This window comes from Leucoraja erinacea, chromosome 13 (assembly GCF_028641065.1).
Source record: "Leucoraja erinacea ecotype New England chromosome 13, Leri_hhj_1, whole genome shotgun sequence".
Lineage (NCBI taxonomy): Eukaryota > Metazoa > Chordata > Chondrichthyes > Rajiformes > Rajidae > Leucoraja > Leucoraja erinaceus.
Genome location: NC_073389.1, coordinates 10,812,048 through 10,831,264, shown reverse-complemented (window position 1 = coordinate 10,831,264; position 19,217 = coordinate 10,812,048). Strand labels below are relative to the sequence as shown.

Below are 19,217 nucleotides of genomic sequence, written 5' to 3'. Positions count from 1 at the left end.
GTGGAAGTCTCCATCCGGACACAATTTTTGGAGGGACCGGAAGCAGCGCGGAGATGTCTTGAAATGGAAAACGGAGAATCTGATCCCGGCGGAGGAGAGCGTCCAGTGACCGCTGTGTTTCCCAAACTCACCATCATCACTACACCCCGCAGTTCCAGCCCCTTCACCTCTGGCCCCTTCGCTGGCTCCTGCCACCTTCTCCCGTGATATCCTCCTCTTCCCCGTGGCTCTTCCCCGTCTCTTCTCCAAGCTCTTCCCCTCCCCCCCTCCCCGCCCACACGCCAGCGCAGCCGTAGCTGCTGGTGCTTCTGGGCCGAGCCAAGGATCGGCGCCGACGGCTGATGCTCCTCCGGGGCACACAAGAAGGGAGAGGAGCGGCAACCGAGAGATTATGGGGAAGGAGAGTGGGGGAAGAGAGGGGATAGGGGGGGAGGGAGGGGAGAGGAATTATGGAGTGATGAAGGGAGTGACTGAGGGTAGGAGAAAGGAGAGGGAGAAAGAGGTGTGGGAGGGATTGGGGAGGGGAGGAGAAGAGGGAGGGTGAAGAGGCAGGGAGAGAGTGCTGGGGATGATGGGAAATGAGCTGCACATGTGCAGTTGGGGGCTATAGGTGAGCGGTGGAATATCGCGTTGGAGTCCAAGCCTCCGGTGTGACAGGGACCCAACGGGTCCCACTTAGACTAGTAATATATAAAAAGCATATGGACGGGTACATCATTTGTAAAGGGGGACTGGAATTTAGTAAATCGACAGACTAGAGAGTAGGACATTTTGGGTCATAATCAATTTAGTAGACTTATCACAAAGTGTGATGCCCCAAAGAATCACTGCTGGGACTTCAGCTGTTCACAAGTTATATTAATGATGCAGATGTTTAAGAAAAAACTGCAGATGCTGGAAAAATCGAACGTGGACAAAAATGCTGGAAAAATCGAACGTGGACAAAAATGCTGGAAAAATTGAACGTGGCCAAAAATGCTGGAGAAACTCAGCAGGTGCTGCCTCACCCGCTGAGTTTCTCCATCATTTTTGTCTACCTTTAATGATGCAGATGATGGGTCATGTGTAATATATGCAAGCTTGCTGATAATACCCAGCTGAGTGGTGATGTGGGTTGTGAGAGTGACACAGAGGTTTCACAGGCAATTTAGATAGTCTAACTTAATGCCCAAGAGACACAGATTTTGTTTTAAATGTTCAAATATTTAAAAGTGTGTTCAGAGGGATCTGAATATTCTTTGAATCATTTAGAACTAATGTTCAGGTACCTCAGTCAATTTCTAAGGCTAGTGGCATGATGGCTTTTATTGGAAAAGGAATTGAGTGTAAGATTAAAAACACATGTTAGCACATTTATATAGGACCCTATCAAGAATGTAGCGAACATTTTGGTTCCACCAACTAAGGAACAAAATATTTTCTATAGAGGAGGTGAAAAAAAAATTTACCTCAGTGATTTATGGAATCTGGGTGGATGAGTAGGAGTGTTGTTACGTAAAGCCCCAGTCCCACTTTCACGACCTAATTGGCGACCTCTGCCGAGTTTGCGCTTGATATACTCACAGCATGGTCGCCACGAGGTCATAGGAGGTCTTCGTAACTCTTCCTCATGCTCGTGAGTGGTCTCCGCGTACTGGTGGCCTCAAGTAGGTCGCGGTGTTTTTTCCAGCCTGATACAAAATGTCCATAAGTAAAAAAAGGTTGGCATGTAAAAAGTTGATACTTTTTACTCGTAGGTAGGTCGTAGTAGGTCGTGATGGTAGTCATTGATAGTCGTGATGGTAGTTGTATGTAGTCGTAGGTCAGTAACTGACCCGAGAAAAAATGCAAACATGACATCATTTTATCATGTGATCATTTTCCACCCATAGTTGGCCTTAGGTGTGGAAGACTGAGGTCGAGGGGGGTCGTAGGAGGTCGTAGATATAGTCGTTGGAGGTCTTTTACTTTGGCGAGTCAACACGACTTTCACATTTTTTTCAACTCGTCTGGGGTCTTCTAAACTCGCGGATTAGGTCGTCCAAGTGGGACAGGCCCTTTACTTTGAGTGATTAAACTGAATGGAACTAGAGAAGAATGAGTTAATTGCATACAAACATACTTTGGCATGGATGTAGAGATAATGTTTCCCCCAACTGTGTTCACAGTCCCAAAAAAAAGGATTGGACTGGGGTGAAAAAATATTTCCTAACCAGACGGCGGCGAATCTCTGGAATTCTTCACCCAGGTCCATTGTTTAGGTTCAGCCACTGAATATGTTCAAGACAGAAAGGTTAGGTTTTTTTTTAATTAGGCAAATTCAGGTTAGAAGCTAGTGAGGGAAACGTTGGAGAGATAAAGGATCAGGCATTATTGTATTGTATACAAGAGTAGACAAGAAAGCTGAATGGCCTGTCCCTGCGTGCATTTCTAATATTCTTGTTTAGACCTCCCACTTATTTCATCTTTGACTGTCTGAAAAGAGGGAAGCAAACAAGTCAGTATCATCCACAATTCAGAAACAGATATGGAAGGAATTTCAAAGTCTACAGACACTATTTTACTTCATGAAAGGTATAGCTCCCCCATGGGATACAGAATGAAACATATGTCCTTCATTTTCCAAATAATTTCTTGTATACGATACAAGGTACATCAATAATGGATCAGTTTGCCTTATAATTGCATTTACGACTTCAGTTCATTGTTACAGAGCTATTTTGCATGAAATAGACTAAAGGGCCTGTCCCACTTACGTGTCCTTGGCACGCAAATTACGCGACCTCATGGTCGCGTTGAGGCGCACGTGCATCGTATGGCCGTGTGGAGCTGGTCCCACTGAGAAGCGCGGAGGGGTATGTAGTTGTGCGCAACATCGCGCGGGGCTCCAAAATTTTTGTAGCGAACAAAATCTTTGTGCGCCAATGGCCTGTCGCGTAACTGACAGCCGTAGCGGTCCGGATCCGCCCGCACTTCTACTCCCAGAGCGGGGCCAAGAAAATTGAAGATAGACACAAAATGCAGGAATAACTCAGCGGGACCAGCAGCACCTCTGGAGAAAAGCAATGGGTGATGTTTCAGGTTAAGATCCTTCTTTCAGACTGAAGAAGAGTCTTGACCCAAAACATCACCCATTCCTTCTCTACAGTTACTATAGCATTTTGCGTCCATCTTCAGATGACGTCACGCGCTCCAGATGGCTGTGCGGGCACATGAAATCGCGAGCGACCTTTGCGGGACCGTCGCCGTCGCGACCACGAGGTCGCGTAATTTGCGTGCCAAGGACACGTAAGTGGGACAGGGGCTTAAATGAGTGACCATCAAGTGCTGTTTGCACAAGTCAACTACTGTACGTTTTATCCTACCTACATTTTCCTCAACTTCCCCGGAATCTACCCACAACCCCGCGCAAGGGGCAATTTACAGGGACCAATTAACCTGCCAACCTGGACATCTTTGGGAGATGGGAAGAAACTGGCCCCCCAGAGGAAACACACACAGTTACAGGGAAAACATGCAAGTTTTCACATAGACAGCATCTAAGGTCAGAATCAAACCCTAGAGCTGTGGGGGCAACAATTCTAGTAACGGTCACTGTCCCACTAGTATGTGGGTAGTTTTTAAGATATTTTAATCATAAAATTCTCTTCACGGTTTACTATTTACAGGTCAAGGCAGATCAAACACTCAAAAGTCACTGATCTAATGTCCTGCATATTTTGCATCAGAAAATTCCAAATCACTTTTTCATCATTGGTGTTCATTGTTCTAGGAAACAACCAGAATTGTGGTGAGTTATAATACTATTATTCCATGTCTCTAAAATGTCCGCAATAACCAATTTAATAGTTGCTCGATTCAGAACAATTATGTCAATGATTACTGTCTTTAGGGCAACTGTGGGAAACTTTAAATGCATATTATTTTTTTCAGTGGTGTCACTCTACATCAGAATTACAAATCTACTTCCAACCACATTAGATGTATCATTACCAGACATCAATTTAAACATCGGATCCAATTGCTCATAAATGTCTTTGTACTGTTGTTAAATATAAAGCACCAAGACATTCGCAACCCATCAATGTCAGCACAGAGCACAGAAAGATCTAGAAGAAAGCACAAATTCATCATTCTGTCTCTGTTCAGTCATTGTCTTAGGAATCATAGTGTACAGGTAAGGAATATTTTTAGATTAATCAGGAAATTAATGGGCTTGGAATAACATTGCTGTCACTGGCAGCCGGGCCTTGAATCAGTGGAGAATATCATCATGTTATCAGATCCAGCAGGGTTCCTGCCTTGTGGATGAGGTTAAAAGGGCACTTGAAATCCCTCTAGATTCCAGGCCCATGTCATAGAGTGACTGGCTGTTTCACCCATCCAGTTTGCATTCACCATCAAATAACTATTTATGCAGATTTTACACTAATCTCATTTTATTTACTCTCCCCACTTTCCAAGGTCCCTTGAACGATCATTTATCCGAGACTGTTAGTGCAGATACCAGGGATTCGTGCAATTATGTCATGGAAGTGAATTTAGATTGTGAATGGAGGATGAGAGGTGAGGGAAATGGAAGTTATACAGCGAATAACATTAGAGTGTGCAGCAAATATTGGAATGTACAGTTAGTGAATTAAGTCAATGGGTAACAATACAGGGAAAGTGTGAATTGCAATTTAACAATAGTATTACCGCATTGAAGTTCAGTCTGCAAGGGTTACAGTTTAAGTGATTATTCTTGTCTGTACATCAGTAGCCATCAATGGGAAAATAAAGCACAACTTAATACCTCACATATTGAAAACCTCCTTCCTTGCTCCTTGGTTCATCTGATGAAAATCAATTCATGATCAAGAGATTCAAGAGAGTTTATTGTCATGTGTCCCTGATAGGACAATAAAATTCTTGCTTTGCTTTAGCACACCAGAACATAGTAGGCACGAATACAGAACAGATCAGTGTGTCCATATACCATCACATAAATATAAACACACATTAATAATTAAACTGATAAAGTGCAAATAAACAGATAATGGGCTAATAATGTTCAGTGTTTTGTCCGAGCCGAGTTTAATAGCCTGATGGCTGTGGGGAAGCAGCTATTCCTGAACCTGGTTGTTGCCGTCTTCAGGCTCCTGTACCTTCTACCTGAAGGTAGCAGGGGGGAGATGGCCCGGATGGTGTGGGTCCTTGATGATGCTGCCAGCCTTTTTGAGGCAGCGACTGCGATAGATCCCCTCGATGGAAGGGAGGTCAGAGCCGATGATGGACTGGGCAGTGTTTACTACTTTTTGTAGTCTTTTCTGCTCCAGGGCGCTCAAGTTTCCGAACCAAGCCACGATGCAACCAGTCAGCATGCTCTCTACTGTGCACCTGTAGAAGTTAGAGAGAGTCCTCCTTGACATAACGACTCTCTGTAATCTTCTCAGGAAGTAGAGGCGGTGATGTGCTTTCTTTATGATTGCATCAGTGTCTCTTTGTCTCTCTGCTCAAGCCACAATTTCCATGACTCAGTCCATCTTTTTTGTCCAACCACCTATATAACCATATAACAACCATATAACAATTACAGCACAAGTAAATACTGCATTTTTTCCCACAAGGATTTCCTCTCAATTTGCGGCGATGTTTCCTTCCTTATTAGTGCTGTACAGCTTGCTTATTTAAACTATGAGCTTCCCTCTGTGAGTTTCAAGCTTCAAATATGTGAGGGAAGGAACTGCAGATGCTGGTTTCAACCGAAGATAGACACAAAAAGCTGGAGTAACTCAGCGGGTCCGACGGCATCTCTGGAGAAAAGGAATAGGTGATGTTTCGGATCGAGACCCTTCTTCAGACTGAGAGTTAGGAGAAAGGAAATGAGAGATACAGACGGTGATGTGATGTAGAACAAATGAATGAAAGATATGGAAAAAAGTAACGTTGCTAAAGGAAACAGACCATTGTTTGCTGTTGCCTAGGTGAGAACGAGTACTTTCAATGAGACTAAACAAGACGACTGAAGTGGTACAACTTGGGTGGGGGAGGGATGGGGGGAGTTTCTCTTTGGGCTGAGGTAAAGTTAATGCAGAGTGTTGGGAAATGGACTCTCTCCCCAATGCTTTGGACCAACAGTGTGGATCCCATGGTCAGGCTGCCATCACTGCATTTCCTGGGGCCACAAATTGTAGGATTTAGTGCAGGGAACCTGTGATATTTGCCAGTGATGCTTGTCATTAAACAGATAGCACACAATATGGAAGAATCAGTGCAGGTAAACACAATGTCACAGCAGGGACCCTTTATTGGTCCAAACCTTTTCAATTCAATTCAATTCAACTTTAATGTCATCGCACAAATACAAGTATGAGTACAACGAAATGCAGTTTTGCGTCAGTCCGTAGTAGTTGTACATAAAGAAATTAAAAAAAAAAATAGAAAGAGAGAAGATACAGAATAATCAAGAAATACAGAATAATTAAACAATGGGGACGGAGGGACCAGAGAAATCTATCGGCGGGACTCCGAGTTCAGCAGTGTAATTGTATTGTTGTAGAAGCTGTTCCTCATCCTACTAGTACGTGACCTGAGGCTCCTGTACCGCCTCCCTGATGGGAGGAGGGCAAACAGTCCATGGTTGGGGTGTGAGGGGTCTTTGATGATCTTCCCAGCCCGTCTCAGACACCGTTTTCGGAGGAGGGCATCCATGGCAGGGATGATCACTTAATTTAACAATGAAGAAACATCTTCAAAACAAAAAACGGGTTTGATTTTTGATCCAATTTCTGCTGGTAAGTCAGAATCACATGAGTAATGTAATCACATGGTAATGTCACATGAGACAATGATTGAAATTGAAGGCATGGTGGTCAAATTTGCAGATGACACGAAGATAGGTGGAGGTGCAAGTAGTGTAGAGATAGCAGGAAGACTGCACAAGGCCTTAGACAGATTGGAAGAGTGGTCTAAGAAGTGACTTAGCAAAGTGTGCAGTCATGCATTTTGGTAGCAGGAATAAAGATGTAGATTATTTTCTAAATGGGGAGAGGATTCATAAATTGGAGTTGCAAAGGGACTTGGGAGTGTTGGTGTAGGATTGCCAAAAAGTTGATTTGCAAGTTAAATCGGTAGTAAGGAAGGCAAATGCAATGTTGGCATTTATTTCGAGAGGACTAGTGTATTAAAACAGGGAAGTAATGCTGAGGGTTTATAAGACACTGGTCAGATCACATAGTATTGTGAGCAATTTGGGGCCCCATATCTGAGGAAGGATGTGCTGGCGTTAGGGTGGATCCAGAGGAAGTTTACGACAAAGATCCCAGGGATGAATGGGTTAACATATGATGAGCATTTGAAGACACTGGGCCTGTATTTACTGGAATTTAGAAGTATAAAGGGTGACCTAATTGAAACCTACTGAATAGTGAAAGGCCTGTGAGATGTGCGTGTGGAGAAGATGTTTCCACTAGTGGGTCTAGGACCAGAGGCCATAGCTTCAGAATAAAAGGATGTACGTTTAGAAAGGAGATGAGGAGGAATTTATTTAATCAGATGGTGGTGAATCTGTGGAATTCATTGCCACAGATGGCTGTGGAGGTCAAGTCATTGGGTAATTTTAAGGCAGAAGATTGACAGATTCTGGATTACATAGAAACATAGAAAATAGGTGCAGGAGGGGGCCATTCGGCCCTTCAAGCCAGCACCGCCATTCATTGTGATCATGGATGATCGTCCCCTATCAATAACCCATGCCTGCCTTCTCCCCATATCCCTTGACTGCACTAGCCCCCTTGAGCTCTATCTAACTCTCTCTTAAATCCATCCAGTGACTTGGCCTCCACTGCCCTCTGTGGCAGGGAATTCCATAAATTCACAACTCTCATTGGCAGACATCCAGGTTCGATCCTAACCCCGGGAGCTGTCAGTTTGGAATTCACACGTCCTCCCTGTGGGTTTCCTCCATTTTACTCCCACATCCCAAAGACGGTGCCAGTTTGTAAGTTAATTGGCCTCTGTAAATTGCAGGGAGGGGATGAGAAAATAAGATAAGATAGAACTATTGTGAATGTGTGATTGATTGTTGGCGTAGACTCAGTGGACCGAAGGGCCTGTTTCCATGCTGAATCTCTCTAAATCTGAATGATGATATATTGCAAGATCAAGAGAAGGCAAAATGGCAGGCTTTACCAACAAAGGCTTTGTCAGAGAACAGTTGATCTTATAGGACTTGATATTACAATCCCTACTATAATTGGCATCTTCTTACTATCTTAAGTGGGGGTAAATAAACTTTATTGGGGTCATATACAGAATCATATGTAAACACATTAAAATTCTTATTACAGATTAATTAATCAATTATAGATCATTTAAACAAATGTAAATGATATACGTATTTGTACTATTTATGCATATTGCCCAATTTATTCAATAATTTATGACTGCATGACACCATTTAAGATTACTTTGTGATTCAATATTCAATAGGAAACATAATCTCCAACAATTAACTGGGCACCATTTGAAGCTCAAAGTATTCAATTAACCCTCACAAACACATTTAATGTGATCAGATGTGTAGTGAAAAATAGTTGAATTAATGCATCTTGTCTTCCTTAGTGTCCTTCAACAAACAATGGATTCTCCACTTACCACCACTAAAGAACTTGCTTCCTTTGTCTGGCCACTGCACGAGGGTCATTTCCCAGCATAGACTACATTGAGCTGGAGCTCCATTGCTTAGATTGTGCTCCTCAAATGTACCGGGATCAAATTCACTCAATTACATGAGATCTGATTTGCTTTTAACCAAAAATATACAAATGATTTTACACTTCATTTATATGATCACCAAAGTGAGAAAAGATCTGTGGAAATGTTTGTGTATTAAATAACACATCACATTTCTAATAGTATGCAAGATCAAACAATGGAGGCTGTTCAGTTTAAAGGTTTACCATCATTTACACTGTTTCAGATTCCTCACGATCTCATAGCCTCATCGTCAGATGTTGCTTTGAGGCTGAAACCTCTGTATATTTTTACGTTGATGAGTTCCCAAAGTGCAATGTCCATTATTTATACAAAATACTCTAGCTGAGCTAAATTAATGCTTTTTATGACTTCTAACCTTTCACATTGTTTTTGCTTATAGAGCCTTGAATTCCAAATGCTTTTCAATGTAAAAAAAAAAAAAAAAAGAAGTTGTACATAAAATGTATTATGAAAATATATATTAGGCACTTTGGTGCCATATGACTGTACTTACTTCTAATAAAATAAAATATTAAAAAAAAAGAATTCCAAATGCTTTTTTAACTGCTCACTTATAACCCATCCTAAATCTTAAAAGAGTTTTGCATAAATTACCTCAGGGCTCCCTTCTTTCACCCTTTTTAAATTATAACACTTAGTACTGAAGTGTGCCTGGCATCTCACTAACAATGGGTGCCTTTTAGATGTTTGCTATGATCTTAATCTCCATTTCTTATCTTTCCCCAGTTTGATATCATCTGTAACTTACATCCCGAGTCCAAGTCACTAACATAAATCACAATCACCAGTGGTCTTTCAACTGGAAGGTACACACAAAAGCTGGAGAAACTCAGCGGGTGCAGCAGCATGTATGGAGCGAAGGAAATAGGCAACGTTTCAGACCGAAACCCTTCTTCAGACCTTTTTGTGTACCTTCGATTTTCCAACATCTGCAGTTCCTTCTTAAACACAAAGTCTTTCAACTGGACCCTAAATACACCACGGGTTACCTACCTACAATCTCAACAACATATTTCTCCTTTATTGTCTCCCTACCATCACCAGCCAGGTGTGCATATATGTTGCTGCCACCCTTTTAATCCATTGGGCATTAACATTGTGAATGATCTTTTCATGTTATAGCTACAAACTCAATATTTTTATTCAATGCACTATTTATTGAATAGTAGGATGTGAGTTGTGCTCATCAACTCCTTGCTGGTCATGCATCATTAGTCCATACTTCTCCAAATAACGATTCATTTTCTCCAGAGTTGTTTCTCTAAGAGTCCTCACCACCACAAGAAACTGACCAGCTTAGACTTGCTATACATTTTTTCCTCTTTTAGGAAACAATTGTGGGATTTCAGTCATTTGGCCTGATTATTTGAAATTTCTCACCTTACTACTTCCAACCACTTGAAGTTAACACTATGAATGGAGCCATTTTTAATGTCTGAATCCCTTTATATAAATTCAGCAAAATATGGCATAGTCCTTCTCTTTGTAACCTTCTGTCATTGCCATAGAGTCCAATTCCCTTTCAGTATTCATTAGACATTCGCTCTGTGAAGTATTTGAAATTTCACAGGTAGGTATCTGATCCGATCACTCTTGGGGAAAAGCAAGCACAAATCCCAGCAATGTAACCATGGCAAACGCAAACAAAGACATTTCCGGAATTAGTCATTGAAGTATAATGAATTCCTCAAAGTGCAATTCAAAGGATATGTTGAAACCAAATTATGATCTTTCTGTTTTTTTGTCAGTTCTCTGGACTTTGATTCCTGATGGCCTCCTTTGCGATGGTATTTAGATTTGTCAACACTACGGACCCTCTGCTTGGGTGGCTTAATTCAACGGATCGCGACCATTCACCCAACTACTTTGCCCTGTTCTTCATACTGCTGATCTTTGCCATTGTGTTTGGGAACGTGTTGGTGTGCCTTGCAGTGCTGAAAGAAAAATCTTTACAAACAACTACGAACTACCTTGTTGTCAGCTTAGCAGTAGCAGACATGCTGGTTGCTACTTTGGTGATGCCATGGGTCGTGTACCTGGAGGTAACCTAATATTTTATAAAACTTACATTAGTACATTAGCGATGAAGCGAAGGTGCTTTAAATGAGATTTCCCCCATACTGAATGTGAATTGAAAATGAAATGTCCAGACTATTAATGTTTATGTTAAATGTGATAATGCACTCATAACAGTAGTATCAAGATTAAAATCAAGAACTCTCATTTTATTTAATTTGATTCATGAACTTAATGATCAGGAATCATCATCAGATAACAAATCTTAAGGAAAGACAAAGATTTGCAATTTTCACAGTACCTGTACAATGAAGTATGACAAACACACACCACCAGATTCAGGGACAGTTACTTCCCAGTTGTTATCAGATAATTGAATCATCATACTATAACCAGAGAGCAGTGCTGAGCTACTATCTACCTCTTTGATGACCCTCGGACTATCCTTGATTGGACATTGCTGGCATTACCTTCCACTAATCGTTATTCTGTAAATGGGTTGATTGTAGTTAAGGTATTGTCTTTCTGTTGACTGGTTAGCACATTACAAAAAGCTTTTCACTGTACCTTGGTACATGTGACAATAAACTAAACTAAACTAAACTAAACTAAACAATAGCTGTAGAATCTTCAGCTCAGGCTTAGGATGTGTGTGATGTGAATTTTTCACGGTGAATTTATAACACATTCATTTGCAGTTCCTTTATCAGCTTTGTTAATTCAGAACATTAATGGTTTGAAAACACATTGGCCGATGTTACAGTTTTAAAAAAATGTAATGGTGAATGCTTTATAAACAAGGGTTTAACTACGGTAGAACACAAAGTGCTAGAGTAACTCAGCAGGTCAAACAACATCTCTGGAGGACACCTATGTTTCTAGACTAAGTGGGACCTGCACTCTACCCGCAAGCTGCTCACTCCCCGCACTCTGCTCCTTCAGCTTTATTCGCCTCGCCGCAGGTGATTGACAGCGGGTGCTAGAATGGGCGGTTTTTATGATTTTTAAACCTTCACAACTTCATAACTATTCCACAGATCGGAACAAAACTTATTGCACTTGTAGCACAGGTGAATGGCGAGTAAGGTGGCGACAAATCATAGTGCTATCTGGTACCGTTTTTGCACAAATTTAAAAACAACGCAAACCGCAAGAGGACAAGATGAGAGTTTTATAAGTATACTAGACTAAGTGGGACCCGTTGGTTCCCATGTTCACACGGGAGGGCTGGTCCCCCGATGCAATATTCCACCTCTCCACGAATTCCAATATTGGTGGCCAGTAGGGGAGGGGGGGGGGGGCTTTCTGGAGAGCTGGTATTGGGTGTTGTTGGCTGCAGGGACTACTGGTCTCCAGAGGGCTAGTATGGACATTGTGGACAAATGGATTCTTGGGGTGGCAGCTCAGTCCCTCAAGCCTGATGTGCAGGCAGCTCACTCACGGCTGGTGGGCTGGCAGTTGACTCACGGCTATTCCTTGAAATTCCATTTCAAGCAGAGTGCAAGGCCACCAAATTCAAATCCATTTTCCTACCATTTCAAGCAGGGTGCAAGGCCACCAAATTCAAGTGCAGTTTCGCAACTCTTTGAGCAGGGTACAAGTGCAGTTTCATACCATTCAAGGAGGGTGCAAGGCCACCACATTCAAATGCAGTTTCATACCATTTCAAGCAAGGTGAAACTACCATAAAACCACACAAAACACTACTCACAGTTCAGTAGACATTCAGTGTGTTACAGACAGAGTTGTGACCTCTCCCTCCCCATCGTACAGAGACTGAGCCACACCCACACTTCCGGGATTATAATCCCTCCCCCTTCCACTGGAAAAGGTGTGGCCTTCATGGCGTGATTGACAGGAGAAAGATACTCAACATTTTTAAAACACTAATAACATTTTTATATTTCATTGATGGGAAGAATCCTCTGCACCTGATCAGCGGTGGGGGACTGAGTAAGATGGGCAAAAATCACAGCCATAAGTGGTAGCGTTGTACCTAAACTCAATATAGTGCAAAATGGAAGTTGTCAAGTTTAGCCAAACAACCATTTGCAGTGCATTTTTACTTCAACCAAAACAACCATTAGCAGTGGTTTTTTACTTCAACCCAAACAACCATTTGCAGTGCATTTTTACTTCAACCCAAACAACCATTTGCAGTGCATTTTTACTTCAACTCAAACAACCATTTGCAGTGCATTTTTACTTCAACCCAAACCCCCCAAACAACCCTTTGCAGTGCCTTTTCACTTCAACCCAAAAAAACCCAAACTACCCTTTGCAGTGCATTTTTATTTCAACCCCAAAACCCCGCAAACAACCATTTGCAATGCATTTTCACTTCAACCCAAACAACCATTAGCAGTGCATTTTCGCTTCAACCCAAACAACCATTAGCAGTGCATTTTTACTTCAACCCAAAGAGCCATTAGCAGTGCATTTTTACTTCAACCCAAAGATCCATTAGCAGTGCATTTTTATTTCAACCCAATCAGCCACTAGCAGTGCATTTTTACTTCAATCCAAAAAGCCATTAGCAGTGCATTTTTACTTCAACCCAAACAGCCATTAGCAGTGCATTTTACTTCAACCCAACCATATTTTCATTTTCAAACCACATTAAGGGCACTCACAGTTGAGTAGACATGTGTTCAGTTTTATTCAGAGCTCAGAGAGACGTGAACCTCGGGCTTCCTCCATCTTGCAGAGACTGAGTGAGGCACACCACTTCCTGGTTTTATATTTCCTCCCCCTCCCTCCAGCAGGGGCAGCAGAGAGAATGGAAAATTATTTAAAAACATTAATATCTCTCTGATTTTTCATCGATGGGAAAAATCCTCCAGTCCCAGAAGGGGGAGGGGGACTCTGAGTGAGGTGGGGGGAAATGACGGCCATTGGTGGCGGCGCTCTCTCGGAAATCACGCCACAGCGAGCCAAAAGCGGTCAAGATCAGACTTTTAGTAATATAAGATAGATTTACTGAACAAAAATCCTTTCTGGCCACAATTCTATTTCAGCAAATAATATATTTAGGTGTTGGGAGTACCCAATACAAAGCAATGAGAGACGGCAGCAACATAGAGCATAAATAAATAATTTTCACTCAGCATGCTTTCAATTAATAAACTAAGTGAAATTTTCCTGAATGGCCAGTCATGATCTTTGTGCTTCATAACATGTTCGGACTTATGCTGAAGGTAAGTCTGTGGGCAGCCATTGACAGTGTGAAACTTGCTTTATGTATTACTGTAGTTAGTCTGGGTTGTTGTAAAAACACCATTAGTGGAAGTCTGTGCCCCATCTGGAATCTGTTCACAACTGGCAGCGTGGTTGATTGAAAGCACGAGGAGAGACTGAAGGATCTGTGATAAGAATTTCTGTGGTAGTGATGTTAACCTCAATCCTCTCACCAGAGAATCTCTGCCATGGTGTACAGCTGTGCCCGTTTGAGCCACGGTAAATATTCATTGGGTGGACATGCAGAAATGACCATCGGCCCACTACAATGGCACCTGCTCTTTGAATGGACTATGTTATGATTCTCACCATCCTGCTCTTTCCATATATCCCTAAGTATTCTTCCCTTTCACATTTATGCACAGTTTGTTTTTATAAAGAACTGTTCAATCTGCTTTCATCTTTTGTTTGGATAATGCCTTCCAATTGATTACAATGCAGTGTAACAGAGATTATTCTCAACTCCTCTTTTGGTCTTCAGCCAATGGTCTTTATGGTCTTAGACCATAAATAAATTGGAAATAACACTGATGTATAGGTTTCAGTGTTTGTTGAAACAAATCTATTGGAATAGAGTATGTGAATGTAGGAACTAGGAACAAACAGTTGCTATTCCCCTTTTGATATTTTAGCAAACACAATAGAGTAGCTTTTAAGTGCGTCTGTGACATAGAATCACAATGTAGCCACTCCTGGCGACCAGATCTAATATTACCCTGAAGGGAAAATTTAGAGAGACATTCAGCTTTCTTGATCTGATGTTTTCAATCATGAGTGGAACAACTTTAAGGTGTTGTGTTTGATCAATTTCCTAAGAAATAGAACTGATGTTAAATCAGAAAACGATGAACAAGGTTACTTTGTAACCTCTGGAAGCAAAAATAAAGCAGATTGATCAAAGCAAACACCTTCCAACCAATGATAGACTCAAAATGCTGGAGTAACTCAGCGGGTGAGGCAGCATCTATGGAGAGAAGGAATGGAAGACGTTTCGGGTCCAGACGCTTCTTCAGACCAATAGCGGGGCTGTTAGATTCCAGCATACGTCATAGACTGAAAAGATCTTAGTACCAAATAATATCAAAAGATGTGGCAACCATTTGCATTCTCAGTTCTCCCCGCAGACTACATGCTTTTAAAACAAAATGGAGCAAGCATTTACTAATCAGCTCAGTCAGATCAAATAGACAGGATGAAACACAGTGGAAGCTTTTGACTTTATTGATATTTTAATTCTGTTTGCTTGCTCTTCATTTACACTCTTGAATATTTTCCTTCATGTCTGTCTCTCATCTATTTTTAAATGAATAACCAAGCCAACGTGCCAACTTTTTTCAAAAGTTCTTTTGAAATTTATGTTGCCACTTGAGACTGTATCTGTTGAAAACTTGACCTAAATACAAACTGTTGCAGGAACTCAGTAGACCTCCAGAGAAGGTCCCCACCCGACACGTCCTCTGTCCATTGCCCTTCACCGATGCTGCCTGATCTGCTGAGTTCCTTCAGAAGTCTGGTTTTTGCTTGAAAGTCATGCTGCCTCGCTGCTGATCAGGAAGTTGTTAAAATAGTGACATGCAGAGAAGGGGAGCGAGATAGAGCCACAGGAAGGAATATGAGTGGTAGGGGATGGGGGTGGAAGAGGAAAGGGAGAAATGGGTGAGCACAAGAAAGGGGGAGGGAGGGGTAAAATTGGGATGTGGGTTAGTTACCTGAAATTGGTGAATTGAATATTCACAATGTTGGTTTGTGTGCTATCCAAGTGGGATATGAGATGCTATTCCTCCAGTTTGCGTTTGCCTCAATAAAGAATGCCCAGGACAGAAAGGTAAGAATAGAAATAGGAAAGGGAATTAAAATGGTTAGCAACCGGGAGATCCAACTGGCCTTTGTGGATCAACAAAGGTTCAACAAAACACCGCCTAGTCTACGCTTGTTCTCGCTGATGAAAAGGAGACCACATCAGGAGCACTGACTGCAGTAGATGTGGTTAGAGGATATACATGTCAACCTCAGTCTCACCTGGAAAGACTGCTGAGGTCCCTTGATGGATGTGAGAGAGGCGATATAGGGACAAACAACAAGAACCGGAAACCTGGACCCACTACAATTTGCCTGCCACCAGAGTAGATCAATGGAGGATGCGATATCTCTGGCTCTCCACTCTGCACTGGACCACTTCGACACGAAAAGCACCTACATCAGGCTGTTGTTCAGCATTCAATACCATCGTCCCCTCCAAACTTGTTACTAAGCTCAGGGAACTGGGTCTCTGCGCATCCCTTTGCAACTGGAACCTTGACTTCCTCATCAACAGAACACAATCAGTTCAAATAGGTAGCACCACTTTCTCCTCGATAACCATCACCTCAAGTATGTGCTGATTATGTGCTCAGTCCCCGACTCTACTCTCCAGATCCATGACAGATCCGGACACTGTTTCACCTCCATCATTAAATTCACCAACGACACCACCATTGTTGGACGAATTACAGATAATGATGAGTCGGAGTTTAGGAGGGAGGTTGATCGTCTGAATCAACGGTGCATGAACAACAATATTGCTCTCGACGTCAGTAAAACCAAGGTACTGATTGTTGACTGAGAAGAGGAAGTCCTTGGATCCACAAACCTCTCTTCATCTATGGGACGGTAGTGAAGAGTCAAAAACCTGAAATTCCCAGATATTCAATTTTCGGAAGATCATTGCTTGACCCAGCACATTGATGCAATTATAAAGAAAGCCCATCCGTGTCTCTACTACTATGCCATAGATTGAGGAGATTTGCTGTGTCTCTTGAGCCTCTCTTGAACCTCAACAGGTGTATGGTAGAGCCCATATTGATTGGCTGTATCACATCCTGGTTCGGCACCTTGATCTCCCAAGGATGAAGTCGGTTGCAAAGAGAGGTGAACATTGCCCAGTCCATCACAGATACTGACCTCCCCACCATCAATGGGGTCCATAGGAGGCAGCCAGCATCATCAGGGACCCACACCATCCTGACCACACTCTCATTTCATTCCTGCTATCGGGAAGATGGTATAGGAAGCTGGAAACTGTAACGTCCAGGTTCAATTCTTCTTCCTAACTACATCAGGCGATTGAATACTACGAATACAAACAACAAACAGCCTTCATTGCACTAAGGACTTGAGGGCACCGTTTATGTCTTTGCACTAGATTGTTTGTATGTTTTTATATATTGAACTTCATTTTGTTGTTTATCATGGTGTTGCAGTAGTGGGGTTGCTGCGGGTTCGATCCTGACTATGGGTGCTCTCTGTACGGAGTTTATACGTTCAGGTTTTGTAGGTTCATTAGCTTCGGTAACAATTGGAAATTGTCCCAAGTGTGCAGGATAGTGCTAGTGCACTGGGGTCGCTGATCGGCACGGACTCGATGGGCCGAAGGGCCTGTTTTCATGCTGTATGTCTAAAACTAAAACTGCTGAGTGCTATCTTTGCATATCTGTTGTGCTGCTGCAGGTAAGAATTGAATTGTTCAATTTCAGAAAATATTACAATAAAACTTCATGGACTCATGAAGTGCTACATCTCCTGAGGAGGCTTGGTTTGGGTGGGAAGGGAATGAGTGAATGAGTGAGTTGCATAGAGAATGTACCCTGCTGAAAGCGAAAAGGAGTGGGAATGGGGAAAGTGTGACTGATGGTGGGATCATGTGATCGAAAGTGGCGGAAATGTTGGAGAATGGTGTGTTGGGTGTAGTAGCTAATGGGGTAAAGGGCGAGGACCAGGGGACTCTATACCTGTTCTGGGGGGGGGGGGGGGGGGGGGGGCTTCATCTTGGGAACAGATGCATTGGAGAAGGGAAATTGAGAGTAGGAGGTGGCATCTTTGCAAGAGGCAGGGTGGGAGGAGGTGTTATCTAAATAACTGTGGGAGTTGGTGGGTTTGTATTGGATGTCAGTCGATAGTCTGTCCTCTTTGATGGAGACAGAGAGATCAAGAAAGGGGAGACAGGTGTTACTGATAGTCCAAGGGAATGGAGCAGGGAAAGCATTGTGGGATGGTGTCAGTGTACAATGGGAACAAGGAATCTGTTCATGGTAACCAACAAAAATACAGGCGCAGCTGAGGCCCATGTGAGTGCCCACAGCTACATCGTTAACTTCAAGAAAGTGAGATGAGTCAAAAGAGAAGTTGTTAAGGATGAGGCCAAGTTCTGCCAGGCAAAGGAGAATGTTAGTTGAGAGAATAGCTCCTCGTCTTTCACTTGGGTAACTTGGCCCAATGGTATAACCATTGAATTCTCCAATTGTATGTAACTAACCTACAAACAAAACCCTTCACCCCATTTCTTTTCCCTTCCTTGAGCCCCACTGCTGATTACACATTTCTCCCTTTCTCCTATCTCCCATCCATCTCCACCTATCTTCTTTCCTATTTTATCTTCTTATCTCACAGTCTTTTAGAAACATCGAAAATAGGTGCAGGAGTAGGCCATTTGGCCCTTCGAGCCTGCACCGCCATTCAATATGATCATGGCTGATCATCCAACTCAGTATCCCGTACCTGCCCTCTCCATACCCCCTGATCCCCTTAGCCACAAGGGCCACATATAACTCCCTCTTAAATATAGCCAATGAACTGGCCTCAACTTCCTTCTGTGGCAGAGAATTCCACAGATTCACCACTCTATGTGTGAAAAATGTTTTTCTCATCTCGGTCCTAAAAGATTTCCCCCTTATCCTTAAACTGTGACCCCTTGTTCTGGACTTCCCCAACATCGGGAACAATCTTCCTGCATCTAGCCTGTCCAACCCCTTAAGAACCCCTTTTGTCTTTTCATCTCTGCCCTTTGTCCAACAATTTGCCAAGCAAAACCTGGTCTCATTAGTATCCACCTATTACTTGCCAAACTTTGTCCCGCCCTCACCTCTCTTCCAGCTTTCTCCCCCCTCCCCCTCCCCCCCGAAGGAGGGTCCCAACCCAAAACATTACCTATCCACGTTCTCCAGAGATGCTGCCTGACCTGCTGAATTACTCCTGCGTTTTATATCCATTTTGTAAAACAGCAGCTGCAGACCCATCTGCGTATATGTCCATTGGTAGATGAATCAGTAATAAAGTGCAGCAATTGGTGACTTTGAGTTGCATAGCAGGAGGCTGAAAGTGATATTTGCAGGTAGAGAGAATGAATTATGACAAGTTAACCAAGGTAAGGAAGTAGGAATTGGATAAACAATTCAAGACAAAAAATATTC

General features: G+C 42.5%; 1 protein-coding gene across 3 annotated transcripts in view; it reads left to right on the top strand.

Moving 5' to 3' along the window:
- Nucleotides 1-19,217, top strand: part of drd3 (dopamine receptor D3) — a 58,269-nt gene that overhangs the window by 8,618 nt on the left and 30,434 nt on the right. For 2 of the 3 annotated variants that reach the window (XM_055644443.1, XM_055644442.1), the window contains 2 exons: nt 3,648-3,769; nt 10,488-10,781. In XM_055644443.1, coding sequence (XP_055500418.1) covers nt 10,509-10,781 — 273 coding nt within the window. In that variant the 5' untranslated portion in view covers nt 3,648-3,769; nt 10,488-10,508. The remainder of the gene's footprint in view (nt 1-3,647; nt 3,770-10,487; nt 10,782-19,217) is intronic. The other variant, XM_055644444.1, reaches the window with a different exon arrangement.